The sequence below is a fragment of the Camelus ferus genome, chromosome 23 (genome assembly GCF_009834535.1).
Source record: "Camelus ferus isolate YT-003-E chromosome 23, BCGSAC_Cfer_1.0, whole genome shotgun sequence".
NCBI classification, from domain to species: Eukaryota; Metazoa; Chordata; class Mammalia; order Artiodactyla; family Camelidae; genus Camelus; species Camelus ferus.
This window is the reverse complement of record NC_045718.1, coordinates 9,331,529-9,351,075: the sequence shown is the minus strand read 5'-3', so window position 1 is coordinate 9,351,075 and position 19,547 is coordinate 9,331,529. Positions and strand designations below refer to the sequence as shown.

At 36.4% G+C, this 19,547-nt stretch overlaps 1 protein-coding gene across 2 annotated transcripts in view; it reads left to right on the top strand.

Moving 5' to 3' along the window:
• KCNT2 (potassium sodium-activated channel subfamily T member 2) overlaps positions 1-19,547 on the top strand; it is a 284,885-nt gene that overhangs the window by 111,606 nt on the left and 153,732 nt on the right. For both annotated transcript variants that reach the window (XM_006193725.3, XM_006193726.3), the window contains exon 8: positions 1,877-1,971. In XM_006193725.3, the coding sequence (XP_006193787.1) occupies positions 1,877-1,971 (95 nt within the window). The remainder of the gene's footprint in view (positions 1-1,876; positions 1,972-19,547) is intronic.

The window sequence follows — 19,547 nt, the reverse complement described above, 5'->3', positions numbered from 1 at the left end:
ATATATTCATACTTATGTGTAAAATCTTGTCTCTGGCATAAACATAGTAAGAGCTCAATATTATTAATTTTACAATGAAAGTAAATTTGTTCAGAGGTGAACTTGTTTTTCTTTTAAATGGTTTTTTGTTTTAAACAGAAATTATGTTGAAGTTTTGGCCAAAAGGAATATTTGGGTAACATTTGAATAGTCACATTTATATTAAGTAACCACTGGAGACTCACGAAAAACATGGCCAAGAAGTGGAGAGTGTGACCTGTGGATGGTTTGCGGAAACATTGGGCTGTCTTAACTGTCTAAAAAAATACTATTTCACTAAATGCAGCTTGCTTAAATTGCTAATGAAAAAAAACACACCAGGAAAAAAATAAACCTCGTGGCTAAATGTGTTTATTAGTTGTTGGAAAAAGTAACCTAACCAAGAGAGGAATCATTAGTCAATCGCTGAGAATAAAATTAGTGCTTTGCGTTATTAATTTAGAATTCATTTTCCATCACAGTTCTGTATTTTGCTTCTCTTCCTCTGCTGTGGTTGCTAAATTTTATTTTTCTGTTTATTAGCACCTCTAGAAGAAAGTAAGGGATGAGGTGAAATTCTAATCAACTTAATTTTTTGTTTTCATAACAGTTCTGCTTACATATTTGGTACAGGAAGATAGAATGATGGTTCACTGAGATTTTATATTGCATCGGTGAAGTTATTTATCTCATGCAATACTGATATTAAGATGGTTAAAAGCTTGTTATAAACATTTATAAAACAAAACTATAAAATGAAAAATTATGCAAGACTACAAATCTTGTATGTGGTTAAACACTAGTAATAATTTACATCCTAATATTTTCTGTGAAAACACACACACAAAATTGTGTGTTTAATCTTATAATTTGATTTTTTTGTCATATCCTAGTATGTGGTGGGCAAATTCCTATGTCATTAAATATTCCTCTTCAAACCATTTTTATGGATGCATCTAAAAATCTGCTATATAGTTTATTCAACCATTTTTCTGTTGCACTTTAAGTTATATAAATGTAATGAACATTCATTACTTCATATAATAAATATGATTTTGTAATAAAGATAAACATGCATAGATACTCGATTTCCATCTCTGCCGATTTCCTCGTGGTTAACTTTTAAAACTTACGTTACTGGGTAAATACTAATTAAATGAATGAATATATCAAATAGAAAGGCCATACTTGTGAACTGGGACCTGTATTACAAATTACCTTCAAGAAGTTTATAACACATAACATGCACAGCACCAGTGAGTACTCATTTTTTGCACCTTAAATAACAGTGGGTATTATTTTTTAATGTCTTTCAATTGGAAAACAAAATTATATCTTGAATTCACATTTCTCTTAATATGAATGAAATCAAATTATAAAAATATTCATTGGCTAGTTAATTTTTTTCTTTTTATGATAAATTGCCTGGCATAATTCATGCTATGTTTTCCTGATTCAGAGAATGAGATAGGATTGTAGTTTGATCCAGCTGTTACTTTCCCCTTAATTGAACATATTACTGTTCAGTTTTAAAATAAGAATTTTCCATAAGAGCATGAATACCATGGAGGGCTTTTGAGAAGTCAGTGCAGCGTCTCTGCAGGTGTTTGTAAGGTGAGTAACTGAAGCTTTGTGCCTTCGTGGTCTCCCATAGTATTATCTTTATAATATGACTGTTGCAGTAAGGTTTCTTTAGACTTAGGTAAACATGAAAATATACTGGTATATCCATTTAAAGTATATGTGTGGAGTATGCGCAAGATAGTTGAAATCTAAGACATAGTATTAAATGTAATGAAACTCATGAATGTTTAGTATTTATCAAAATTTAAAATATGCTTGTTCTGTATTATTTCAGAACGATCTACACAGAGCCATTCAGCGTACACAGTCCGCGATGTTTAATCAAGTTTTGATTTTAATATCGACATTACTATGCCTTATCTTCACCTGGTAAGAGTGTACCTCTCAGCGTTTTTATTGTGTTTCATTTTAACTATAGTTCTGAAAACCAGGATTATAAACTATTTTAATTATTAAGAGTTCGCTAAAATAAATAAATAGAGAAATATTCACTATAAAATGGAATGGGTCACCTAGAGAAATGAAGGTAAGATCCTGACTCCAGTCTTACAGAAAAAACAAGAAAGCACGTCTGCCATTTGGTGCTGATGTTTAAGGCCACCCTGAGGTTTTCCCAGATGCTGTAAACAGCCAGACCACAGGAGTTTGGACTGCATGCCACAGTTGTCAGACAAGAATTTTTCCTTCAAACCGCTGACATGGAGGTAACCTTATCTTTCTACAATCCTCAAAGCAGGATCACTGCTGATAAAACTTGTCACTGCCCATCACGGTCCCCTCCTGTGTCTTCTCTCCTGGTGCTTCAGTGCGCAGTCAGGCGGAGAGCAAGGGTGCATCTGACCATGTGGGGAGCTGGGACTTTGCTTTATTAGAGAAAACAATTATTTCTTCTTCTGGAAAGTCCCGCTCTGCCTATTAGAGAGGAATCCAAGGAGAAATGACGCACTGCTCATACGGATTCATGCAGATCCTAACTAGGGAACAAAATGTGAAAATCAAAAAATGAGCTGGATAATATATCTGTATTTCAACTTAATTATGTGTAATTGTGCTCTGACCTGGGTTTGACCTAGTGAGAAAGAGAAAAAGCGAATTAGGAAGTACTAAAATGGGAGAAGCCCTCATATACTAGAACCATCTATTACTGGGTACAAATATACCTGCAGACATATGAAAGTAAATATAGTTTTAAATATATAGATAAAACAGCTACTGTGCTTCAGTGGTGTTCAGTTAATACTATTAGTCATTTAATAGAATTAATAGAATTAATTGATTATGAATAGATTAATATCATTCTATTAAGTGGATTTAAATGTTTTATTACATCCTTAATATTTAAAGAATGGGATATTCAATGCCTTTAAACATAAAATATCCGTCTAAAAGTGACATAGCACCAACTTATCGTTTAAATGTTTTTACTCCTCACAAATTGTTTTTATTATTCACCTAATAAATACCTAACTGCATAAATTTGAAATACAGTAATGCCTTCTCCTCTAAAGTCACAAAAAATTCTTAATTTGAAGATAATTATGTTATTTAAATAACTTAGGAATTTCCTCATTTTACTTAAGGAAAAGTACTTAAAATTTTGATATACGTATGCACATGCCAGTATCTCAATTGCTGGAAAATTACAAGAAGTAAAATGAGTTGTAAATATTATGGGGAGTCTGAGAAGTAAATTCAGTAAAGCGGTAGTTGGTTCCTTTTTTTTTTTCAATTTTTGGTAATTGAAATTTTAATGCTAAAATAAGGGCAAATCCTTTTGACATGGAAAACACTTGGTCCACTGCTTTGATTCTGGAGGCATCACCCACACTGAGCTTTCTATTTTTTCTGTTTACTTTCTGCCCATACATCTATTTCTTGAGCACTTTTTATTTTCAAAGGAAGCAGCTACACAAATTTTGCCACTTTCTTATGCCAAGGGATGCAACCCTTAGACAAAGGGTTTTCATGACCTCTATGAAATTTCCATCATGCAGTTTACTAGTCCCTTATATCATTTGCATCTCATTTTTTGTTTTATTTGCAATTATAGTTACTTTTGATGTTGTGTGTCTATCCATGTTTAAATTTTAGACCTCTGAGTGGTAGTTTTGACACATATTATCTACTGTTAAAGCTGTCGCCAATTTGTGGATATGAGTCTGGCTTTTAACCTGCAATTATTACATAGAGTTATGTTTAGCTTCATGTTACTGTTTTTAATCACATTTACATATCAATAGACTTACATTAGTATGTTTTTAAATTACAGTGTCTAGAATGGAGATAGTGAAGTTTGATTTCTTTGTGTATTCTTCTCCAGCGTTACAAGCAAAACATCTTTATAAATCATGATTGTTGTAGTAAGGTAGAACAAGTCTTATTTGAATTCACCATCCAAAGTGTAGTTATCTACAAGAAGAATATAAACAATATTACATTAGTTGTGATATATCATACAGGTCATTTTATCAAAGAGTTACACCACACATAAAATACAAATATACACAAAGTTACAAGAATGACACAAATGGAAATACCTAGATGGTCTAGCCACGGTCGTTATATCAGCTTAATACTGTTGGAGACAGAGTTTCCTTTCCTTATATCTTGCTTTCTGCCATTCTCAAAACAAGATTTCCATGGTGCAAGATGGCTCCTTTAGTCGTGCCTTTACATCTAACTCCAGCCTGTAGGCTAGAAGAAGATAAGGCACAACTCAGATGTTGCATGCATAATTTACATTAGAATTTCATCATATGCCCAAACGTAGCTGCAGAGGATCTATAGTCTAGCTGGAGAACAGTATACCCAGATGAATATTAATACTGTCATAAAAAGAAAACAATGGAATACTGTGGACCAGTAGCAGTCTCTGGCAATGATAAGTCATGAAAGTCCACATGTACATCATTTGTCTCAAACTCAGGGCTGTACTAGTTTGGAGCCCTTTGGCAGCTTGCTTAATTTATCTAACCTTGTTTTCCACATCGTTAAAGGATAATATTAATCACCCACCCTATGACATTTGTGTTGTGTATGTGTGTGTTTAAATGAGGATTAGATTGGATATAATAATGAAGGGTGTAGCAGAGGGCATGGTATATGGTGTGAACATTCCAAAAATTTAAATACTTTTCCACTTCAAGTGTCCTCTTTATATAAGATGATTGAATTATCATGTGAGCCCACAAACAAATTTACTCTAAAATGTCCAAGCATAGTAATTTATTAATGATACTATAAAGCTGGGTCAGGATGCCTAAAAACATATTTAATAGGGAAGGTGAGGAAACATCTTCGTCTGCTTTAATGTATTCAGGTTTCCTGATCTTCTTAAATATTTCTAATATCTGTTTCCTCTAGTTAGCCTCGCCAGATTACACACAGTGGCAACGTCTCCCTCTCTCTGGTACTTTTACGAACACAGCATCACAACATGCTCCTGGCTCCAATCTCACTTCTGTTAGGGCAGTTTCTTCATTTGACCTTCGAATAAGATGACAAGTAGAACCAGGGTCATGACATGTAGGGGAGTGATTCTAGGCAGCAGACAGGGACTGACTGCTTTTTTATTTTCCCTCCAGTTTTACTGAGATATAATTTACATAGAGCCGTATATACATCTAAGGTGTGCAGGATAATGACTTGACTTACATACATCGTTAAGTAATTGCCACAGTAAGTTTAGTGAATGTCATCTCCTATAAATATAGAATAAAAGGAAAACTATTTTTTCTTGTGATGAAGACTCTTAGGATTTATCCTCTTAACAGTTGTCATATGTAACCTGTAGCAATGTTAATTATGTTCCTCCTGCTTTGCGGTACATCCCTGGTACTTACTTATCCGCTAACTGGAAGCTTGTATCTTTTGAACACCTTCATCATCATACAAAGATACTATGTTGTTATTGTCTTTTTCCCCCATGAAGTGCATTTCATCCTTGTGACACACTTATTTTGTAACTGAAAGTTTGTACATCTTAATTCCCCTCACCTATTTCACTCACTCTCCTAACTACCTCCCCTCTGGCAACCATCTGTTTGTATCTATGATTCTTTTTCTGTTTTGTTATATTTGCTCATTTGTTTTGTTTTTTAGACTCCACATATAAGTGCAGTCGTACATTGTTTGTCTTTCTCTGTCTGACTTATTTCACTCAGCAGAATACCCTCTAGGTCCATTCAAGATTTTGCAAATGGCAAGATTCCATCATTTTTTATAGCTGAGTAATACGCCATTGTACGTATACCCCACATCCTCCTTATCTGTGCCTCAATCGACAGACACTTAGGTTGCTTCCATTTCTTGGTTATTGTTAATAATGCTACAGTGAACATAAGGGTGCACATATCTTTTCGAATCAGCGCCTTTTGTTTTCTTTGGAAAAATACTCACAAATGGAATAGCTAGATTATATGGCATCTTTATTTTTAATTTTTTGAGGGACTTCCATACTATTTTCCATAATGTCTGCATCAACTTACATTCCCACCAACAGTGCGCTAGGGTTCCCTTTTCTCCATATCCTCATCAGCACTTGTTATTTGTTGTCTTTGGTGATGGCCGTTCTGACAGGTGTGCAGTGATGCAGAGATTTGGGTTTGCATTTCCCTGATGATGAGTGATGTTGAGTATCTTTCCATGTGTCTGTTGACCACCAGTATGTCTCCTTTAGAAAAATGTCTATTCAGATCCAGTGCCCAATTTTAAATTGGGTTGTTTGTTTTGGGTACTGAGTTGCATAAGATCTTTGTTTATCTTGGGTATTAACCCCTTATCAGATACATCATTTGCAAATATCTTCTCCCATTCAGTTGGCTGCCTTTTCATTTTGTTGATAGTTTCTTTTGATGTGGAAAAGCTTTTTAGTTGGATGGAGTTCCATTTGTTTATTTTTGCTTTTGTTTCCTTTCCCTTAGGAGGCGTATCCAAAAAGATATTGCTAAAACTGATGTTTTCTTCTAGTTTTATGGTTTCGGGTCTTACATTTAAGTCTTTAATCCATTTTGAATTTATTTTTGTAAACTGTGTGAGAAAGAAGTTGTTTAATTCTGTTGCATGTCGCTGTTCAGTTTTCCCAGGACCATTTATTAGAGAGGCTGTCTTTTCTCCATTGTATATTTTGCCCCCTTTGTCATATTGACTCTATACATGTGAGTTCATTTCTTTCTTTCCCTTTGTTCCCTCTATGTGGGTATTTTTGGTGGGCCGATACCATACTGTTTTTATTACTATAGCTTTGTAGTTTGAAATATCTCAGCTTTGTTCAGCTTTGTGACTGCTTTTTAAAGATAAAAAGTAAAATCTATTTTTTATATTTAGGAGTATTTCTCATATGAATAAAAATTTCATCATTTTTGTCCTTCTTCTGAATATTGAGCAGTATAGCATGTCAGAAATTACCATTATTTTTCCTACTTGACCTATCAAAGAAAGCTATCTTAGATATGTGTATGTATGTATATGCATATACTTTTATATGTATATATTTGTAATATGTGTACATATTTGTAGTTTGTATATATGTATATACAATTGGTTTATATGTACATACATATGTATATACACATTGGTTTATATGTATATACATATATAATATATACATTGGTTAATATGTATATGCATATATATATTAAATTATGGTGAGATTAGTCATAATTAATTGCTAGTAGGGTTTATCATAAAGCAAGGTTATCAGTGCTTTTCCAAATCAGAACTTTTAATACATACATTAAATTTTTAAGCCCCTCACATTTGGGAACTAATATTTGATGAAATGGCTGTGTTGTTCATGGATCTCACAATCTTAAAATTACCTGTTTGGAAAGCTGCTATATGGTTTTAAACTGTATCTTCTCATCATTATTAACATTACAAAGAACTGTCATTAAGCATCTGTCTATAACAGACACAGCGCTCAGTGCCAAACAAATAAAAATCAGGCTGCCGAACCACTCTCCAAAGGGAATGTGCTCAGAATTTCTTTTCCTGTCATTGTGAGGGAACTGGACTAATCTTTCCACATGTCGGCTGTGCAGCGCTGCTGATCAACAGTGCGCACTTCCAAGACAGCTGGGAATTGTGATTCAGCCTGTGTCTCTGTAACAAAGCAGAGACAACTGGTCCATCCGGGAATTAAGTCCACGACTTTAGCTTAATTATCAACATATTCTAACCAATAATAAGTACTCTAATTTATAATGCATTTGGTGTTTCTGATTTTACACTAGGAGACTTCTTTTTGCACCTACTTTGATATAAACTTGAATTTTTTATTTGAATATCTATTACATATTTTTGTATTATTTCGTAGAGTTGTAAAGAGCTGTATTAGGTTAATGGATATTTTATGTTTTAGTTCAACGTAAAAACTCAGTTCATTTCCACAGTCTTATTTAAGGAAAAATGAACCTATTAATTTATTGTTTTAAATGTCATCTAGTTAAACATCATTAACATGCGAAAGTATTTGGGTTTTTCCTGTGCATCTTTGATTAATACTTACTAAATGCTGGATACTTTAGTTCTTGAACTCTGTTTACTGATTCAACTCTTAAGGCAAATAGCTACTTGAGATGTGGACAGTGAGAAGCTAAGTACTGTAGTGTGGAGAAAGTCTTATAACGTGGTCTAGTGGTATATACCAACATGATATTTGATTACTAGTTTTGTTTGGTCACGTTTGTTTATATATTATAAACAATTGACAGAAAGTCCATTTGTCTGAAGATCTGGCAACTGACTAACAGCCCCCAGGTTTGTATGACACTAGAGCAAATAGAAGACTATTTGTCCCAACTGAATAAATGAGAATACAGTTATTACGCAGTTAACTAGCTATGTAGGGTGAATTCAAATTGGAAGAATTTTGGAATATAAACAATGATGTAATTATTGTTATTAATAATTGATCAATAATAATTAATAGTAACAATAAAGTATTGTTAATATAAAAATCTAGGAAACATGATTTTGGAATAAAATTTTGTAGCAAAAAAGCGATTTTTGAAATATGATGATATTAGTTATTTTCAAACATGAGATACTGAGAATAATGGTTGTAATTTCAAAGGGTTACTTTGTGTTTGGCATGTTTCTGAGCACTTTACATGTATTAACTAATTTAATCTTTGACAGCATATAAAGTAAGTTCTATTATCCTCATTTTATAGAGGAAGAAACCAAGAGGCACAAAATAGTTAAGGAATTAACAAAAAAATGCATGTGTGTGCATCAGGGCTTTGGGTGGGGTGTAGTTGCTTTTCTTGAATTACCAAGTTGCAGTGCATGTTGACTTCAGATCAATGGCTTCTGGCATGATTCACTAACCTTTTTTGCATAGACAGAAAGACAGCGCCCAGGAAAGTGAAAACTTCCTTTTAACAGTGGAAAAACTGGATTTCTCATTACTTCAAAAGCAATGTCTCTCCTAGAAGATGTAAAATCCCAACATCCCAAAAGATCTTAAATTCCATGGGAATCACAGGTTTTAGGCAGACACTCTGCAGGAAGTGAAATGATTACTTGGAACAATTTAATTGATATTCATTCAGTAAATACCAAAGTGCAAGTTGTGGGCTGGTTTGAATGCTAATGTCTGAAATTACAAGCATGAAATCAAAGTGTTCGGTGTTTTCAGCACAGAATGCCATTGCTAATTAAATTTTTCCAGTAACTGTGCACATAAGTGGGATTCATAGAGAGTTCATGGATATTTAAGGTTATTTATTTCTGCCATGTAACTTTTTTTCTGAAAACATTTTGTTATACAAATTGACATTTACCAGGTGGTGGAAAAGTTTACAGTCTCAATATTTCCTTTCATTTAAATTAATGTTTTCCTTTATAAACCTTGTCAAAGCTTGAAAAGCTCGTATAACTAACATTTTCAAAGAAGCAAATTTTAAAAAGCACTAATTACACATGATTAGAAATTAAGGTGCCTTTGTTACTACATTTAGGATCTATTTAAGTAAACAAGTCAATTATAATTTTTCAGTCGTTTTAAAGAGGCTTACAAGAGAGTCTGTATTTTAAATCCTAATTAAACATTGTTCAGATTTTGGTTTAGAATTATGTAACACTGAAATTATTTTGCATGGATCTGTGTCAAAGATAAAACTTAAGAATGTTTTGTAAAGCAGCAGAGCTCACAGTAGACTCTCAAATGCAACATTCTTTGTGAAACATTTGAAAAATAAACTTTTTCTAAAACAAAAATAATTACAAGCTAATACTGAAGCTTAAAAAACTGTATTTAATTCACTGAAATTCTTTTTATATTTGAAATAGATGCTTATTTACTATAAGTTTTCAGTGCCTATATATTTTTTCTGGTTTTTTATATTGCCTTCTTTTTATGAAGCAACCATATATTAACAAAAATCTACATATGGCATTGTGAAAGGGGAGGTTGACCTCCTTGCAGGTTGGGGCTGAGATACATAGTGAATGTCATGCTGCATCCCTGTAGCCCCAGCCATCTGTGCCTTGGGAGCTCTGTCTGGAACAACTCCATAAGCCTTCCGAGTGCCCAGGGCCCGTCTTCTAATTCTAGTTCCTTTCTTTGCTAAGGCGCAGGTCCATCACTGCTGTGAATGGTGCACTGTGAGGCCGTGACTTACCTGGGCTCTCTCACCTGTCCTCTCAAGCAGTGAGTGAGTGCGGTCTCTTCCAGGTCAGGACAAGCTATGTACTGAGTTACGCTACCTGTGGGCTCCTCCTTGTGAAGGATGTGTGAGAACCCTTGACCCAGAACAGCTAGCTTTACCGTCAATTAAGAAGATGCTCCGTTTGTGTACAATTAGTGCTGAAACTTCTTCATTATTTGAGTGCATTGCACTCAGGTTATAACACAGTTATTTTTGGTTACTTATTATGAACTTCTCCAAGTCCCATCTTAATGACATGTGTTGTCGTACCAGAATGACTGCAGAGTTGCTTTCTTTAGTAAACTCTAAGATGTGCTTGATTTTTGGTGTAATGGTGAAAATAAATTGGAACAGTACAATCCTGGGTTCATGTTATGCCTTTTCCATTGACTGATTCCATGATTATACCTTCATATCGTTTGTTGTACACTTATAAATTTGTTATGAGGGTAGAGCTCATGTTAAATGTTCTTATCACAATGATATATATATTTTTAAAAGAAGTGTTAAAAACGGAAATTCAGCGGAGTCAGTGCGAAGATCCAGTTGGCTTTCTTCAACAGTTCATGATTCGGGCAGCATCTCATCTCGCAAATAGAAAGGAGCTCTGAAGAGCTGTAGAAAAGGAAAGGTTTTTAAGGGCAGAGAGAGGGTGGAAAACAAGTTTATTAGCAAAGAGTAGATGGTTTCGGGCAAGGTCACCTTCCTGTTGGGGAGGGCAGGGGTCCCCCCAGCACATTACCTCACTCGTGCTGACCTGGTGATCCCTGACTGACTGGTTAAAGATTATGTTCTTGGGAGAGACTGAAACTGCAGTTAAGACTTGGTTTGCTGACGTGTGACTTAGCACAAGTGACTCCATCTGGGGCTTGTGGCTTCTTTTTTTTTTTTTTTAACAGAAATGACACCATTTTGATGGCAGATTGGATGTAAGGTGAGGGAGAAAGAAAAATTGAAGGGTGACTTTGAGATTTGCCTTTGGGAAGCTGAGTGTAATGCTGTACATGAGGCTGAGGAAATCAGGAAAGGAACGGAAAGAGGGAGAGAAAGAGCCCATGGTGGTTGAGGCGCCGTTTAGAAACCTAAGGTGAGGTGTGGAATGGCCACGTGTCTGCAGGAGCCCGGAGCTCAGGGACGAGGTGGTGAACTTGGTCACCTTCGCCCTGTGGAGAATCCCCAAAGGCAAGGGGTAGAAAAGAGCATCTCGGGAATGGACAAAGTGGGTTTTCTGATTAAAAACAAAGCACAACAAAAACCTTAACAGGGTAGTATGAGGTACTGGATAAAGATAAATGGCACACTTTATCAGGAGACAGGATCTTCATTTACCTCTGTATCCAAAAAAGGTGGCAGTTACACATATAAAGTAAAAACTACTGAAAATGTAAGGAGGACGTGATAAAAATATAATTGTAGCAGAAGATTTTGATAAAGAATCATATTACTCAAGTAGATCCCAGAATATTTTTTATTTTTCACTTCTCCAAACATAGCCTCTCTATACGATCCAACCCAGATGGCTGTCTATTTTAAACCGTCGTCAACGTCAGAGCTTTTATAGTACATTTTCATTATAATAAAAGCATTTTCTTACCATCAAGCAATGAAATCCGTGCAAAATTCATACATCTTTTTCAAACACCATAAACTATTTTTTTCTCTCTTGAAGTCCCTCCTCTTTTTCTCATCCTGTCTTTCCCTCCTTACTAAGTCCTCTTCTGTTACCCAGCGCCTTGAATTGCTTAGAAACTTCTGCGTTTCAGCTGACTTCTAGAGTCCTGATGCTCAGGGTCTTGTATCGCTGCTGTTCGTCTCCTAGTCTTCTATTAGTAAATTCTCTAAAATATTTTCTATATTGTGAAATACGAAATAATTTAAATTTATATTTGACATAAATAGAGAGAGGGCATTACAATTTACCCTCTTTCTGTACTGTAAAGGGTTTAGATTCGGGGTGCTGAGAACCGCATTTAGCATCGTCTCCTTCCTGTAGGTGGATTGCTGGTGCTGGCACTGTCTCCCACCGCGGGGTTGTAATAACTTCCACCAGCGTTTTGCTATGCAAATGGTGTACGGAATATTTCTGATTATCCCTAATAATCCAGGTGCATTTGGCTTCTTAAAACGCTTTTTAGTTCCTGTTAGCCCATTGAATTATTTTTATGATAGACCCTTGTTCTACCTTAATATGTAAGTTTTTAGTATTTATTTTTAGGCTCCTCATTTGCTAGCAAATTGATTTTAGGATGTTCTAAATACCTCGTTTGAATTTCATATGAGCTACTTCCCTCTGGTGTGCCTACTGCGAGGGTGAAAACCCACTCCCAGCCCCCTGCTTTGTGAGGGTTTTTTATATTTTTGACGATTGAAGCACATGGTCTTTTTTGCTTCAGGTCAGAGATGCCTCAAACCCCCTAAGTTTTCTCTCTGGGATTTTTATTTATTTATTTATTTTTTGGTTTGTTTGTTTGCCTTTGACTAAATCTTTTCCATGTTCTAATTATAAAGTCAAGCAGGGCCCAGTGCTGAATAACCGCAAAGATCAAGATCATTTATGTAACAGCATTTTGCGTTTTGTAACTTACAAAGTGCTATTTAAACGTAAAGAGTATTTTTCTCTGCCATAATTTAGGGGACAGATCTTTAGTTTAACAGAAAAAATTGTCCTTTTTAGGCTTTATTTCTCACAGGAGCATGTGTATATGTGCAGCTCTCTGGGGGGACGTTAGTTAAAAACAGAAATTCATTAGGTTTGAAGAGTTCTTGGTTGTGTCGCCTTTTTGCTGTGTGATTTCAGTTAAGTGATAGCTTCTCTGAGGCTTAATTTATTCATTTGTCAGATGGAGACAGAGAAATACCATAAAACCTTCAACAAAAGGTTTGAGGCAGTTTTCAAAACAGACGTGAAATTGGATCATTAGAACAGAAGTAGAAGAAACGACAAATCAGCAGAGCAGGGATAAAGTATAAAGCCGGTATTAAGCTTTAGGGCAGCCGAGGTGGAGGAGAAACGGATTGCACTAGGCCCTCATTATCAGAAAGAAGGAAGCACACTTCCCTCTGCGTAATTAATGTCCCCCTTCCCAGGGACTCAGGAGCCTGCTCTGTGGGCAGAGTGATCCAGAGACATGACATGTAACAAGTGTGGAAGCACAACGTGGATTCTTTCTTACAAAAGTTTATATAGTGAAAAGGAGCATTGGTTTTCTGCTTATTGGCTTAGTGTTTTGCTGAGCCCCCATAATAGCCTTAGGGCACTCTAAGGTAGGCAGTACTCCCTCCAGTTTAGGGAGGAGAGCAGTAAGGTCAGAGGAAGGAGTTAAGGAGATTTTGAAAAAAGTGGGGCACCAGGAATGAGCCCAGGTTTGTCTGATCGTGACCTGCCATCTTTACTTTGCATGTGAGACCTTAGCAGATGCTTGAAACCAATTCTTTCAGGAGACAGTGTGTTGTGGTACAAATTATGGTGCTTTGCAGGGTTCAGCTTTATTCTGGGAGCCAAATTTGAGCATGTAGAGGGTGGAGGGTCATTTATACTCTCACCAATATAATTTTCTTTCCAGACATCTGATAAGAGTCAGAGAGAAGGTTATCGAAACTCTTCTTACTTTCCAGGGCCTGCGCCTCCATCTGCCTGGGTGGCTCAGAGATGCCTGCGGCTTCCAAAACCATCCATCAGCTGGTAGCTTCTGCAGCCCCAGACATTTTTGATTCTCTTTCCAGGCAGTTTTCCCCTGTATCTTCTCAGGTATCCTGCTATCGATCCAGGCCCTTAAAAAAAGTAAAATGCTCGGAGTCATCTGCCCTCCTCCTTTTCCCTCACACTCAGCCTCTGGTCATCCAGCCAGCCTGTTGGCTCTGGAGCCAAGATCTCTCCAGGCACCGTCCGCCGCTCCGTCCGCACTGTCACGGCTCCTCACACAGCCATTGTCTCTTGCTTGGACATGTGTTCTGTCTGCTGACACTGCTGCTTTCTTCCAATACATTTCCACAGAATAGTAAGAATATTGTTACAAGTTTAAGAACCTCCATTTCCCACCAATGCATTTGGATAAAAGCAACAAACAAAAGTAATTTATGGGGCTTTCCATGGTCTGGGCCATGCTAACCTCTCTGACCTCAACTTACGCTGTGTTTTCTCTGAAGCACTGGGCTGCACCACTGCTTGATTCCTGTTCCCTGAAGGTATTGTGATGACTCCCAGCTTGGGCTTTCTCAGCAGTGTCCCCTTGGCCTTGTGTCGTCTCCACTTAGCTTTTGTCCTCCCTAAGGTCTAGGTTCATCTGTTAAATCCTCAAAGAAACATTTCTTAACAACCCAGTCAAGGGTCCTGACAATTGGGCTGCACCATCCAGCACCAGTGGTTCTGCAATATATTCATCTTTTTTTTTTAAATCTTCAATTATTTGTCTTTATCAGAAATTAGACTTATTTCCTTTTGCTTGTATAAACTATGTTAATGGAATGATGCTGAGTTTGTACAGTAAGTCTGGGACAAAAAACTTGATTGAAAATATAAAGTATAAAATTGATTTTAAATTCAATCCTATCCGAAGAGATGAACACTAAAGGGTCCTTTATAGGTTATCGGTCTCTCCTGTACCAGCCGTGTTTCATGTGTTGCCACACGTCCCTGAAACGTGTCTGAGAATGTTCTAGAGGTTTACATTGCAGATGCCTAAAGACAGAGTACAGTGACAGGGTTGATGTCGCATAAGTCTTCCTCTCTACGGGACCCAAGCAGAAGACATTATAGATGGATTGGTCACTTAGGAAACATGGCATGGCTGAGTCACATTTCATCTTATTTGGGACATTCACCCTAGGTAATTAGGAGCTGAATGACGAATTAGTCATTTAGTTCACTAGATTGTAAGTTTGGTTTCCTTTTGGTACAGGAAGGATGTAGAACCTACAACTTAAATTAACAAAGTGCTTTGAGGCAACTGGTTTCCTTCCTGAGTTTTCTCTTAAAACAAAAACATGCCTAATTCCACAGTTTTCTTGGAGAGGGCTTGTAGTATTTGATTTCTACAAAGTTGGGGGGAAGGGATGAGAAACATTATCATATTCCTGGCGCTACCTCTTATGAGGAGACAGACCATTGGTCAAGTTTTCAACTCTTTCCTCCCTAAGAGGCTGCCTCTGTGGGGAAGGGAGCTGGGTTAGATCAGCTGTTCTCAAACCCTGTGCCAGGGTTCCCTGCGTGTCCCCGAACTCTCCCAGCGAGGTCACTGAAGCTGTGTCATTCTGTGACATTCATAATTGCAAAGAATGGGGCTAGATGCTATTAGAATAATGTCTGTTAAATGAAGTTTTGAGCTGAGTGAGTCTCATGACGAGTAAAAAGCAAAGGAAATGGCATATTTATTTTTATATGTTGGATCCTAAAAGTGCTGTTTTTTTGGATGCCAAAAAATACAAAATCAAAGATTTTCTCGAATGGTAGTACCTTCATTGCAATATTAATTCCTAGCTTAATCTCTTTGAGTATAAATAATCTGATGTGGGAAAGCTCTTACAAATCTTTAAAAAATTGAAGCCATGGGAGCAAAATCTGCATTAGGTAAATGTTAATGCAAATTATGTTTCCAGTAAATTTCTTTAGTTGAGAATGTGTCATTGACCTTCTGAAACTGCTCTTTAAACAAATGTTATTGATCAGGAAAACAGTTGTAATTTCCAGTGAAAAAGAGAAATAGTCATTTACCTTGGAGACCATTCTACATAGTTAGTGATATATTTGGCGCTAGCTTGCAAGCAATAAATACACCATCAATAGAAAGGTTAGTCAACTGCTCAGAGGAACCAGTCAGATACTTCTTAAGAGTGTTCTGATTCGCATATGCTAATATTTGTATATTACAAAGTCTTCTGAATTTCATCCTCTGTGAAATAGATATAAGTTCACCTTGTCATCTCTTAGGGGAGTTTTTTCAGTTCATTTTAAGCAGAGATTAAGCATTATGAATGTCAAAGGGTTATTATTTATGACAACGTTTTCCTGTTAATGAACATAATACCTTAATAGTACACTTTAAAAGTTGTATTCAAAACAGTTATTACACAAATATTACACAAAAAATGAGTCACTTTTGCTATGAGAGTAATTCCTGCCCCGTACAATGTGAAGTATCGTGTTAAGCTCTGTGTTTTCTTTTCTTTTTGGTGGCTAATTAAATCTGGCCCATTTCAGATGGAATAAAGTAATAAGCCTTATTTTATGCCTTACTTGATTTCCAGAAACTGTTGACCAGAGGCTGACTGTTTGGGCCTGGTCTTGTCACGTGGTGCTAACTAGCAAAATGTCCCTGTGGGAACATGTCACATGAGTGTAAATCAGCTTAAATTAGCTGATACTTACTTGGTGCCATTTCATATTTGACATGTGCAGAAACATGTAAATTAGCATTTATTTTACTAACTTCTTGATAGTAAAATAGAAATGCATTGTAAATCAGACCTTTTCTGAATAGAATTGAGATGTATATATATTTTTATCAACTCTAAATATGAATTTGTCTTTATATAATAGTGTGTCAAGGTAATATTTTATTGGTTACACACTTCACTTTTGAGAATTGAATAAGATAATTAAAGAAAAAATCAAGCAAAAAATAAATTGCAGAGGGGCAAGATCTCCACCTAGAAAGTGCTTTAGGACTGAATTCAGTAGCTTTTTATTAACATCCATTATTTCCTCTGAGCTGGAACTTCACTTGGATGATTTGCATGGGCAGTGTCTGAAAGGTGATTTGTCACCCTGGAGACTCTGAGTCTAGTGGAAATACAGTTGCTGCTCAGAGAAGTGGTAGCCACTCAGGGCATCAGCGGACTTTTATTAATGAGCTCGACACTACTCGAATTGACCACATTCTCTCGCTTAAAATTCTTCATTTGTGTCTTCAGAGTCTTCAGTGTAGTATGAATTCCTTGGTGTCGTATACAAAGCAATTTATAGTTTGTCATGTCTCATGACTTCACTGGTTTTATCTTCCTCTGTTCCTGTCTTCCTCTCAAGGCTATCCTGTAGCCGGATTGCACTGTAGTAAATGCTTTTCACAGTTGAGTTTTTAATGCAAGATTCTATTTTATCTTCTTTGCACCCAGTAGAAGTTACTTTGACCTGTTTATGACTTCATTTTGGGGCTTTTCCTATCAAGAATACTCTTTTTTTTTTTCTTTTTTAAAGTAAACTTATGATTAAGATGGAAAAGTGCAAATAAAGAGGAAAGTGGAATAGATATCATACTTTTTGTTTGTTTTTGAAATTTTAAGCCTTAACAAAGGAGGAGGAAAAGGGACTATGATCCTTAGAGCTAATGACCTTATTCTATGATTTTAGTACTAGGAATGGAGCAAAAATATATTTAGAAGGGATCTCTGATATCAAGATAGGACTCAGAAAGCCAATGTAAGTCACTGGTTTTAGTATTTCCCATATTCTAGTAGTAAATATTATTTAATACTTCCCAGCTTTAAAGTCAGAAAAGTTTACATGAAGAGTGACTGACACGTACACGGGGGCTGTGAGCTTGCGATGGGTACACGGGGGCACCAGTGCACACACTCCATAGGTACACGCACACACGCATACTCTTTTTATGTCTTCTTCCTCTTCTGTAACATTTCATTAAATCACATATTTTCTTAGCAGTCAGTCCTCAGCCCTTTCGTTTCACTTTATATTTTTCTCCTAGGACTGTATCACATATTTTAGCTATATTTTCTGTAATCCCCTAAACATTTCAGGGTAGTGCGGTATCTGTGTGTAGATGAGCTAAAATCCAGGCATGGCTGATAAGCATGTGAAGGATTCTCATCAGGGACCCGTTACCAGGTTACCACCAGTTTCAAGCATCAATATCTGTGTCATAAGTTTTACAAATTAACGTAAAGGGAATTAAAGATAGTTTTCAAGACGTGTAGTTGGCAAGAGAGTGTTGTTTCTGCCTCTGCATAACTGGATTGTAAGCATGCGATGCGCACAGCAGCCTAACCCTTTATGGAAGGGGTGCCTTAGGTCTGCAGACCCTTGCGGACTCGTTCCTACTCTGAGCATTTTGTGATCTGATTCCACAGGCTGGTTCACAGAACCTGCCCTTGGTACATGTTCAGATTTCCCTTGGGGTGAACCTTTTTGTCGGTGTATTTGTTGTTCTGCACAGAAGGACGCGAGAACAGCAACCCCTTGGATCTTACAGAACAGGGGTTAGCAAGTGTTTTGTGTGGCAGAATTTGATCTATGATTTGCTCTGACTGTCCTTGGCAGCAAGATTGTTAGGGCGGGGGTCTGACACCCCAGCTTTTCATCTTTACTATGGAGGTTGCAAAAGTGCACCAGAAAGAATCCAATCATTGTGACCAGACTAGTGGCCTTAGGCCAGTTTCTATGGCTTTAACTGTGTTCTTTACAAGTTAGCTGTTTTTGTGACATTTTCTCTTAGATTCCTCAAACTAAATATGTCCAAAAGCAAATGTGTGCTGTGTATCCCCCCGCGGTCGTCCATCACTGAAATAGCAGCTAGTGTCCATGCTTTTGGGCAGCCCTGGAGAATAGAGTCATTCTTAACACCTCCTGTTCTGTTACACGATGCCCAGTAAAAATAGTCCCATGGGCTTTATCTCTTAAATGTCCTATAAGTCGTCTTCCCACTTCTGTTTCTCTCAGTCATCACCTCACTCATCTAAACTATCACAACATCTTTTTTTTAATATATTTTTATTGAAGTGTAGTCAGTTTACAATGTTGTGTCGACTTCTGGTATATAGCATAATGCTTCAGTCATACATGAATATACATATATTTGTTTTCATGTTCTTTTTCACCATAAGTTACTACAAGATATTGAATGTAGTTCCCTGTACTATGCACTATGAACTTGTTGTTTATCTATTTTATATGTATTAGTTAGTAGCTGCAAATCTCAAACTCCCAATTTATCCCTTCCCACTCCCTTCCTCCCCGGTAACTGTAAGTTTTAGTATGTGTGCTGACGAAGTGAGCACAGCATAAGTTTGTTTTCTATGTCTGTGGGTCTGTTTCTGTTTTGTAAATAAGTTCATTTGTCTTTTTTTTTTTTTTTTGGATTCCACATATGAGCAATATCATATGATATTTTTCTTACTTTCTGGCTTATTTTACTTAGAATGATGATCTCCATGTCCATCCATGTTGCTGCAAATGGCATTATTTTATTCTTTTTTATGGCTGCGTGGTATTCCATCATATAAATATACCACAACTTCTTTATCCAGCCATCTGTTGATGGACATTTAGGTTGTTTCCAT